At 53.5% G+C, this 10,861-nt stretch overlaps 1 protein-coding gene across 1 annotated transcript; it reads left to right on the forward strand.

Moving 5' to 3' along the window:
• Positions 1-6,177: 6,177 nt before the first annotated feature.
• On the forward strand, positions 6,178-7,860 carry LOC141041241 (uncharacterized). The gene has a single exon (XM_073507362.1). It carries the CDS (start codon positions 6,178-6,180, stop codon positions 7,858-7,860), a length of 1,683 nt encoding a protein of 560 aa, XP_073363463.1.
• Positions 7,861-10,861: the final 3,001 nt, after the last annotated feature.

Below are 10,861 nucleotides of genomic sequence, written 5' to 3' on the forward strand. Positions count from 1 at the left end.
CCAAGTGAGGCTCCAAATGGTGACCAACCTTCTGTTGTTGTGAGTTCTGCTAGGTATGTAAATCTTGCAAGGGTCAAATATTACTGTACATTTATCACTTGACATGATCTCATTACCATTTATGTTTTGCACAACTCTATGATAGGTTTGAAGAAGACGCGTAAGGTACCGACAACCAAGAGGAGAAGAGAAGAAGCAATGAGCACAAGGTGCACGAGGAGCAAAGTGATGGCAAGAAGCTCAAGGAACAGACAGAAGCCCCAACACTATATATGAATAGTTATGAAACATTACAAATAAGGGATGATGTTGTATTATGAAACATTTATCACTTGACATGTTGTATTTCTGTTGGATGATGTTGGACCTATGTTAGAAGTATGTTTGACATGATGTTTAAATATCTGCTGGATGATGTTTGAATGAGCACATGGTTTTTCCTTTTTTATTTTTTTAAATTTTGTTTTGCTCATTTAAATTCTGGTCAAACCTAACTTTGACCAAGATTTAAACAAGTCTAAAACATCAAAATGAAAAACTAAGCCTGGATCCTTGTTAGTCAATCCAAAATGAAGCTATGGTGAGGTTTTTGAAATTTTCATGAAAAATGTGCTAAAAAGAGGGGTCCAAAGGTAGGGTAAACGACCTCATTTCTAAGCAAGGTTTTTTCCGACCTTGTCTAAATCAGCCAAATAACTTTCTTACACATATATTCTATATATACAGACTATGTGCGCTGGTTTTTCCATTTTTTGATTTTTTTTAATTTTTTTTGCTCATTTGAATTCTGGTCAAACTTAACTTTGACCAAGATTTAAACAAGTGTAAAACATCAAAATGAAAAACTAAGCCTGGATCCTTCTTAGTCACTCCAAAATGAAGCTGTGGTGAGTTTTTTGAAATTTTCATGTTCATTTCCCCAAAACACTTCTCTTCACTTCATACAAGAGAGTTTGAGATACTCGAGATATCACACAATACACATGGACTTATCGTTTAAATGTATGTAAACCTTGTTTATCAACTTAAATCGTTAGTATATGACATAAGAAGACTATGTGCGCAGGTTTTTTATTTTTCTGATTTTTATTTAATTTATTATGCTCATTTGAAATCTGGTCAAACATAGCTTTGACTGCTCCAAACCCCTCCCAAACCCCGCTAACCCTAGCGCTGAACAAGGACCGTTCGTCTAACCCTAGTGGCGATCAAGGGCCGTCGATCTAACCCTTCTAGAAGGAATCTGCGGGGAGGAGGGGGGTGATCCGCGAGATGCAATCTGATTGGCTGGGAGATTGTTTTTTTTAACAAATACCGGGCGCGCTGGATGGACCATTGGGCCGTCCCGTTTTCTGGGCCTGAGACCGCAGTAAATAGCCTGTCTCAGCCTTTCCAGGCCTTGCATGCATGGGAGGCGGTGACGTGGGTTTGCATGCGCGGGAGGCGGTGAGGTGCATGCATGCGAGCGAGGCGGGCGAGGCGCGCTAGGCGAGCTAGGCTAGCGAGGCGAGCTAGGTGGTTCAGGGCAGTGGTTCAGGGCAGCGACTCACATGCACCGCCCGGTCAAAGAGCTATGCAGTGATTCAGATGCACGCACGCGCCCCATGCATCGTTTTCGTGCAAAAAATTAAGAGTGCAAAACGTAACGGATACACACACGCGTCCGGATACACACACGCGTCCGGATTCACACACGCACCGTTCTCATCCTTTCTCTCTTCCTCTCCCACCCACAGGCCTATAAATGGGGTGCCTCTCTTCCTCTCCCACCCACAAGCCAGATCCGATCCTCTCCAACTTCAAACACCCAAGCGACCGAGCCCTCCCCAAACGAGACCAAGTGAAGATGCAGTTCAACGGGCCGACCTTCAACCGTCCGCCTGTCGTGCCGGAGCTGCGCTACCCACCGGGCGTGCTCGTGGAGAGGGAGCTCCGTGTGTGGGCTATTTCAAGGTGGAGGGGTTCCGTCGAACTCACCCGCGCCTTCCTCAGAGCCGGCTATGCCCACCTCCCACGGGGCTCGCCGAGGATGTTCACCCTCAACAAGGTTCGTGACCGCGGCGGCATCCTCCTACTGCTCACGGTCACCTTCACCAACCCGTTTGACGCGCGCGAGCTCCTCGGCCAAGTCTTTTGGTGCGGCTGCGAGGCCATCTTCTTCACCGTCTACAACATCTACACCAACTACGAGCACATCTTCCCCAGGCCAGATGCACTCCCTTCCCTACGACGAGGAGGAGGAGGTGTGATGATGAAGACGGTGTTGAAGGGGCGCGCGCGGCCAAGGTGGAAGAAGGAGGTCAAGATGAAGATGTTCAAGTCCGGAGTCAAGCTCGTCATGTTTCGTTTTTTATTTTGTTGCTTTTCTATGTCGTGTCGTGTCGTGTCATGTTTCGTCATGTGTCCGTGAACTTATCTCTACTCCTAATGTCTCAGTTGGTAGTCTCCGTTCCGAGTTTATTTTCGTCCCACCACTTTCGTCCGGTTTTTTCGTCTCCTTCTCACATCCCGAACTGCCCGACCCGCTAAAAAACCCCTCATCCGATCCCAACCTCCCCTCCAATCCCGTCGCCGTTGCTGCCTACCCCGCCTCCTACCGGTGCGCCACCACTCCCGCCTCCTTCCGGCGCGCCGTCATCCCCGCCTCCTACCGGCGCGCCGCCGGACCCTCCTTCTTCCCTGGAGCGCCGCCACCTCGCTGCCCCCGCCATCTTCCCGAGCGCGTCGCTGCCGCCGTCTTCCCCAGAGCGCCACCGCCCCGCCACCCCCGCCCACGGGACCAGTGGTCCCATCGCCGGTCTCCCCCCACACAGATCTGCCGGAGGCGCACCGGATCCTGCCTCATGGCCGGTTCCCGCGACTCGGCCGCCGCCCCAACCGCTGCAGCAGCCGAGCACTGTAGAATAGTGGAGGAAGAGGGAGATCGCACCTTAGGTGCTCTCCGGTGTATACTCATGTATATATAGCCGGTTACAACAGGGCGCAGAGAGCCGGGGTGTGGCGACGTGCATGGATCGTGGGATCGTGCATGCATGACGTGCGCACGTACAGGGAGAGAGAGCTGGGTAAGCTAGCTACTGTTAACACCCCGCCGCAGGTTGAGCGTCCGGTGGTCGGATGCACAAGCTGGACCGGAATTCCTCGAACGCCGGTGTGGGGAGCCCTTTGGTGAGAACGTCGGCGAACTGTTGGCTCGTGGGCACATGGAGAACGCGCAGTTCACCGAGTGCAACCTTCTCCCGGACGAAGTGGATGTCCAACTCGATGTGCTTTGTGCGACGGTGGTGGACGGGGTTGGCAGCCATGTAGACGGAGGAGATGTTGTCGCAGAAGACTACACTAGCTTTTCGAAGCGGTGTAGCGAGCTCGTCGAGAAGTTGTCGAATCCAACAGCTTTCAGCGACGGCGTTGGCGATGGCGCGGTACTCGGCTTCTGCGCTGGAGCGAGACACGGTCGCTTGGCGTTTGGACGACCAAGAGACCAGGGCGTCGCCGAGGTACACCGCGTAGCCGGAAGTGGAGCGGCGTGTGTCCGGGCAGCCCGCCCAGTCCGCGTCGGAGTAGGCGACGAGGTCGAGGGAGGCGGCGCGACGAAGATGTAGTCCGTGGGTGGTGGTGCCTCGAAGATATCGGAGGATCCGCTTCGCCAGCGCAAGGTGCGGAGCGCGGGGGTCGTGCATGACGAGGCAGCACTGCTGCACCGCGTAGGCGATGTCCGGTCGTTTCATGGTCATGTACTGAAGGGCGCCGACAATGCTCCGGTACTCTGATGCGTCGGGGATGGGTGCGCCGTCCGCAGCCGACAGTTTGGAGCGCGTGTCTACGGGCGTCGAGGCCGGCTTGCAGGTCTGCATGTTGGCACGCTCGAGGAGTTCTTTAGCATACTTGCGTTGCGACAAGAAGAACCCGTCATCCGTGCGCGTCACAGCGATGCCGAGGAAGTAGTGAAGTGGCCCGAGGTCTTTCATCGAGAACTCGGTGGAGAGCAGACCTTGCAGTCGTCATAGTAGAGCGGTGGACGACGCAGCAAGGATTATGTCGTCGACGTACAGCAGTAAGTAGGCAGCACCGGCGTCGCTTTGGAGCACGAACAGAGATGGATCTGCGCGCGAGACGGCAAATCCGATGCTGCAGGCGAACGCGGCGAACCGCGCGAACCAGGCGCGCGACGCTTGCTTCAACCCGTACAATGATTTGTCGAGGAGGCAGACGTGGTCGGGGTGGTCGGCATCAACAAAGCCAGCCGGCTGCTGACAGTACACCTGCTCCATCAGATGGCCGTGGAGGAAAGCATTGTTGACGTCCATCTGGTGGACTGGCCAGCCCCGCCACGCCGCGATGGTGAGGACGACACGGATCGTGGCCGCCTTGACGACCGGCGAGAAGGTTTCGTCGAAGTCGACGCCGGGGCGCTGGGAGAAGCCGCGAACAACCCAGCGCGCCTTGTAACGCTCCAGCGTGCCGTCGGCCTTGAGCTTGTGTCGAAACAGCCACTTGCCGGTGACGATGTTGGCGCCGCGCGGCCGGGGTACGAGCCGCCAGGTATTGTTCGCCATCAGTGCCCTGTACTCCACCTGCATTGCAGTCAACCAACAAGGATCGCGCAAAGCGGCACGCACAGTCTTTGGAATGGGTGAGATCTCGTTAGACGTTGAAGTGGTGTGGTTCTGGTGGTATTTGGGGTTTGGGAAGAACTTACCAGCCAGAGCACGAGTACGCATGGTATGGGTGGGCACTGGGCACTCGCGACCGCGAGCTGCAGGCGGTGCTGGTGAGGAGGGCAGGGGGGAGAGGTCGGGGAAGGCAGATGGATCGACGTCGGGTGTGTTGGGCTCAGGTGTGGGGGCGATGGTGTGGCTGCCATGGCAGTAGGCTCAGGTTGTTGCGGGGAACATAGGGGTGTGAGTGTAGCCACCGGTGGAGCGGGTGTAGCCACCGGTGGAGCAGGTGGCCGGACGGTGCGTGGTTGGCGCGGGACATGTGGCATGGAGTAAATCTCGTCGGCGAGGGATGGTGTGGTGGGTGTGTCTATGGCGTTGCTTGGAAGGGAAATGTGCCCTCGTCAAAAACGACATGCCGTGAGATGACCACATGCCCGGTGGCGCGATTCAGGCAGCGATAGCCTTTGTGTTCGTGCGAGTAGCCGAGGAAAACACAAGGCGCCGACCGGGGAGCAAGTTTGTGCGGGGTGGTGGCCGTGAGGTTTGGATAGCATAGGCAGCCGAACACCCGAAGGGCTGTGTAATCGGGGTGGACGCCGTACAGAAGGAAGAACAGCGTGTGATCGTGGCGGGGGCGACACGGGCGCCGGTTGAGGAGGAAGGTTGCCGTCTGAAGCGCTTCAGCCCCGTACGAGTAGGGCATGTGAGCATGGACAAGCAGTGATCTGGTGATGTCGTTGAGTGTCCACAGGGCTCGTTCTGCGTGCCCGTTCTGGGGCGAGGTGTACGGGCACGACATGCGGAACTGTGTGCCAAGGGAGGAGAACAGGGCGCGGGAGGCGGCGTTCTCAAATTCCTTGCCATTGTCAGTTTGGATAGTGAGGTTGGGAAGGTTGAATTGAGTGCGTGCAAAGTGAAAGAACGTGCGAATGACGGGAAGCACCTCCGATTTGTGGCGTAATGGGAATGTCCAGGCAAAATGGCTATAATCATCGAGAAGTAATAGGTAATACTGGCAACCAGAGTTGCTTTGGGCTGGAGCAGTCCATACATCACAGTGCACTAATTGAAAGGGAAAGAAAGATACGTGATCGGATGAACCGAACTGGAGCCTAGTGCTCTTTCCTAGTTGACAAGCTTGACAGATAGTGGGTTGGCTTGGGGTGTTAACAGTAGCTAGCTTACCCATCTCTCTCTTCCTGTACGTGCACGTACATCATGCATGCACGATCCCATGATCCATGCACGTTGCCACACCCCGGCGCTCTGCGCCCTGTTGTAACCGGCTATATATACATGAGTATACACCGGAGAGCACCTAAGGTGCGATCTCCCTCTTCCTCCACTATTCTACATGGTATCAGACACTGGGCTTCTCCCTCGCCTGTAAACCGCTCCACTCCGCTTCCGCAAACCTGCGCTCGCCGGCGCCATGTCGACGCCGCCGCCGCCGCCTCCACCACGTCCGGGCTCTCTCTCTGGCGGCTCGCCCGTCACACCTCCCTCCTCTCAGACCATGCACCAGCCCCTCCTCACCCCATCTGCACTTGCCCACGGGGCTCTCTTCGCTCCAGACCCCACGGCCTCCTCCTCCATGACGCACCAGCCGCTCGGCTCCCCACTCGCCGGCGTCTTCATCAACCAGCACGTCCCTCTTGTGCTGACCCTGAACCCACCCAACTTCTCCCACTGGCGCACCCTCTTCGAAGTCACCTTCCAGAAGCTCGCTGTCGCAGATCACCTTACCGGACCGCCGCGTCCCCGCGACCCTGCCTGGGCGCAAGACGATGCTCATCTCGTCTCCTGGTTGTACAACCGAGTTAGCCCGGAGGTGTTCGGGCTCGTCCACCAGCGCGGCGCCACCGCCGCCGTTCTCTGGGCGGCCATCTGCACCCTCTTCCTCGAGAACGCTGAGCACCAGGTGGTGTTCCTCTCCACCGAGTTTCGCCGCATCGAGCAGGGGAGCTCGTCCATCCTCTCCTTCTTCGCACGGCTCAAGGACTGCGCCGATCGCCTCGCCGAGCTCGGCGCGCCCGTCACCGACCGCGACCAGGTGCTCAACATGTTCCGTGGTCTGCACCCGCGTTTTCGCTACGCTGTGCCCATTCTGACGATGCAGACTCCCTTCCCGGCGTTCCTCCGATGCCGTGCATTCCTGCTGCTCGAGGAGAGTCGTCTGTCCGCCGACGCCAACACTGAGACTGCCCTGCACGCTGCACGTGTGCCCAACACCAACACCAGCAGCGGCTCGGGCGGGCAGAATGGCGGCCACGGGCGCAACGGCGGCGGGAACGGGCGCTACAAGGGCAAGGGCAAGGCCAACAACTCCGGCGGGGGCCAGGGCTCAAACTCCGGCGGGGGTCAGGGCTCGTACTCCGGCGGGGGTGGCCACATGACTCGCCCTCCCACTCCTTCTGCGGCTCCATGGACCGGTATGGGCCACGCCTGGCCGATGCCTTGGCGTCCCCATGCACCTGGCGCCGGCATCCTTGGACCCCGACCCGGTGGGAGCACGCCGTTCGCCGGCACTGCATCGCACTACGCCGCCGGGCCAGGCGTTCCAGCGCACGCACCTCCTGTGGTCTGGCAACCAGGGGTCGTGCCCGCTCACCCCCTGTACGGCGCACTGACGAACAACTCCACCAACCCTCCTGGTCCTTCCTGGGATCAGAATGCGCTCATCCACGCCCTGAACTCCATGTCGATGCAGCAGCAGCAGCCGGCGCCACCAACGGCCGACTGGTACCTCGACACCGGAGCAACATCGCACATGGCGTCTTCGTCTGGTATGCTCTCCTCCTCAGTCCCTTACAGTTCATCTCGCATCATTGTCGGCGATGGGAGCACGCTAGCGGTCACGCACACCGGGCACACCACCATTCCCACCAGCGGCTCCCCCATCTCTCTTCGCAATGTCCTCGTCTCCCCGCACCTGATTAGGAATCTCATATCAGTTAAAGCTCTTGCCCGTGACAATCCTCTCAATGTCGAATTTGATGATCTTGGTTTTTCTGTCAAGGAACGAAGAACGAAGAAGGTGATCCTCCGCTCCACTAGGTGCCCCGGCGGTTCGGACCCCCACCTGGCCCCTCCCTCGAACCCAGCGAGCCTCCGCCCCGGCCTACTTCCCGCGCGAGGTCGCCTCCGCCTCCTCCTGGCGCACCGCCGCCCCCACCATCTGGATCGATGTCCCACTTGAGTTAGCCGTGAACGATATGTTGAAGAGCAAGGGGGCACAGGCTATTTCAGACCCTGATTCGTTTTCTCAGGTTCTTTTCCCTTCTGCAAATTCCACCCTCCTCGTGATTTTGTTATTTTTGTTTTCTTGAGACGGGGTGACTTAGATAGCCTTGTACTGTTTACACTTGGATAACTGTGATTCAGATTCAGCAGACGTACTAAAAGGGCTGGTTCTCTTTTGGCTCTGCATTGCTTCTTAAACATCAGTCTAATTTAATCCATCCGTGTAAAAACTGGATCCAAATTTGGTCTGTAATGCAACAAGTGTAAACTCAGAGTGTGGACTTTGCGGGTCTAGCTTCAGTGTGTGCTGTGTTCATCATGGTTATGTCCATGCTGCATATGAATGGAGCATCCTTGTGCTCATGTGATCTTGCTTGTATACACCCTTCACATAAGATGGATACAGAGCCTATGATACCTTGCATTTGCATTAAAATGGACAATCTTTTTGCTAAGACCCTGGACTTTGTTCGTTCTGACATGTGCATCTCGAGCTTACGATCTATTGAATCACAGTGGAGATATTATGCCTGCAGGCAATGGCAAAGCTCCGTCAGCGTTATGATGATCTGAAAGAGGGGTATGCAGTTTCTGATGTTACTGTTTCAGTACAGAGTAAGCCGACAACATCCAACATCCTTTCTTCACTTTGAACATAGTTGATGTGTTTTCTGTGGTTGGGGGAAACCCTATTGACGTTCTCTTGAACTGATCACCTTCCAGACGTGGCTTCTCAGCTAGGCTACAGCAGCATCGACTCTTTGAGCCTGGAGGACATGGTCATTGAGGTATGCAATATAAGCATACTATAGACAGAGCTGTGTCTACACAATTGGACAAAGCGCAAAAATTGCAGCTGAATATGGGACCTTTTTTGTAAATAACTTCTCGTGAAATACTTGTCATCAAATGCAAGAGGGGTCGTCGAGGCTGCCCGCAACCCGATGCCCTCCACGGACACCACCACCATGATGGCAGAAGGAAGAGCAAAAGGGGTCGTCGAGGCTGGGTGCCGCCGTGAGGATGCTGGCGCCCGTGCGCGGTGATGGCATTGTGGCGGAAGGTCTTCTTCCTGGGGAGCCGCGCCCAGCCTCCATCTCCACCCGTGGCCACGCTAACAAGATAGGCACGCCGCCGCGCCCTCGACATATTCCCTACTCCGGTGCACGTATGGTCAAGCATGTATCGCTTATCTTGCCCCATACGGCCTTCGCAGATCTCAATGCTTGCTTGCTAATGTGCGTGTGTGGATGTTGCTGGTTGCTGCTGCTGTGCACGTCTGCTTGGTGTGCCCCTGCTGTTTTGTGTTCTCACCACCACATCCATGACAAATAAAATTTCTTAGTTTTCTTAGAATGGTGTGTGCCATGATCTTCATGCCAGGCAGGGTTTACATTACGCATGTGGACAACAGGATTTTGATGTCCAGTTAAACTATCACATGGTTGTGCATATGCACTATCTATTAAACCGACAATCGTTGTTTTCAGTACTACTCCAATACTACTCCAATACTTTGGTGTGTGGTTGCATAGTACTCCAATACTTTGGGGTAGTAAAAAATGTATTCGTGGTGGGAAAGCATCAGTCGTTCGTATTTGCAGAATAGGGAAATCAATAAATATTACCATCAAGAAAGCATGCATGGTATAGTGAATACTTAGTATACCAGTCATATTTTCTTGTGAACATGCACCTATTTGGAGGCTTATCCGATATTATTGCAATCTGGTAGAACTGACATATACTCCCTCCGTCCAGAAATACTTGTCATCAAAATGAATAAAAGGAGATGTATCTAGATGTATTTTAGTTCTAGATACATCCCTTTTAGTCCATTTTGATGACAAGTATTTTCAGACGGAGGGAGTACTTTACTGGAGCTAGCACCTCATGCATAGTTATTGTATCAACCAGAAAGAAACTTCCGATCTACCATTTTACAAAACCAAATTGTATAGTGAGTAATTGAAGTGAAGTTGTTTTGGGCACCCAAAGATAATTCTGTTTGTATATTCCTGCCACTTGTATGGTTACAAGAAGCTAAATGTTGTTTTTCTTTTTTATGTTCTATAAATTATTTCCATGGTTATCTCCGATACAGTTTTAAAATGATCTTTTTGGACCAATTATATTAGCTCAAGTTGCCATTTAGTTGAGTTCAAGTTCAGATTTGGCTGCCATTTTAGTTCAGTTCAGTTAGGAGCAACGTTTAGCATTCTAGCTGTATGATATGATGTCTACACATTTCCCTGTTCTCTTTTTGTGTAATGTAATTCCAGACTCTTTAGGTTAACCACTGCCACTAATTCTCTAATGGATATGCCATGTGCATAGGAAGGGTGCACCAGTTTTTCCTTATCTTCATCTGAATTAAATCCGTCCAGTGTGTGTGCAGGAACTAAAGACATGTATTAGAGAATGAAGCATCAATCATCTTCTTGCTTATTGTTTGTCAAATGCTATATTAAAGTATTGTATCAATTCCATTGTTATTTACACGAAGGGACGGATTAAGACCTCTGGGATCATGGCTCTTTCAGCTTGAACGTAAGCCTCTTCGGCTGTTCCATTTACATAATAATATCTTCATGTGACAATTATGTTTATTTTTCATCCTTTTTCAGAGTATTTGTGATGTATCCTTCACTTACCGTGCCACGGGGTTGTCGCGGATATTGGTGGAGGACTTGGTGGACTAGCGCAAAATGGAATCCTAGAAAGAAGTGAAACTAATCAGCTATGGTCAGTCGGCAGAGGCGCATGCAGGTTTGTGCTTGAGGGTGCACGAGAGCCGGTGGCTACACGCAGAGGGTACGGCCTGTGTGTGCGTGTTGTGGACAGTGTTGTGGTCGCCTGATTTGATTGTAAATCGTGTAGAGCAAAGGCAGCTTCTGTGGCGCCGGAGCAACAATTTCAGTGAGCACATGGACTTGATGCAGGGAGGGTCGTCGAAG

The sequence above is a fragment of the Aegilops tauschii genome, chromosome 2, assembly GCF_002575655.3.
Source record: "Aegilops tauschii subsp. strangulata cultivar AL8/78 chromosome 2, Aet v6.0, whole genome shotgun sequence".
Lineage (NCBI taxonomy): Eukaryota > Viridiplantae > Streptophyta > Magnoliopsida > Poales > Poaceae > Aegilops > Aegilops tauschii.

What these genes read in the sequence shown, in the direction of transcription:
- LOC141041241 (XM_073507362.1), top strand. Translation starts at nt 6,178, where the DNA reads ATGCACCAGCCCCTCCTCACCCCATCTGCACTTGCCCACGGGGCTCTC.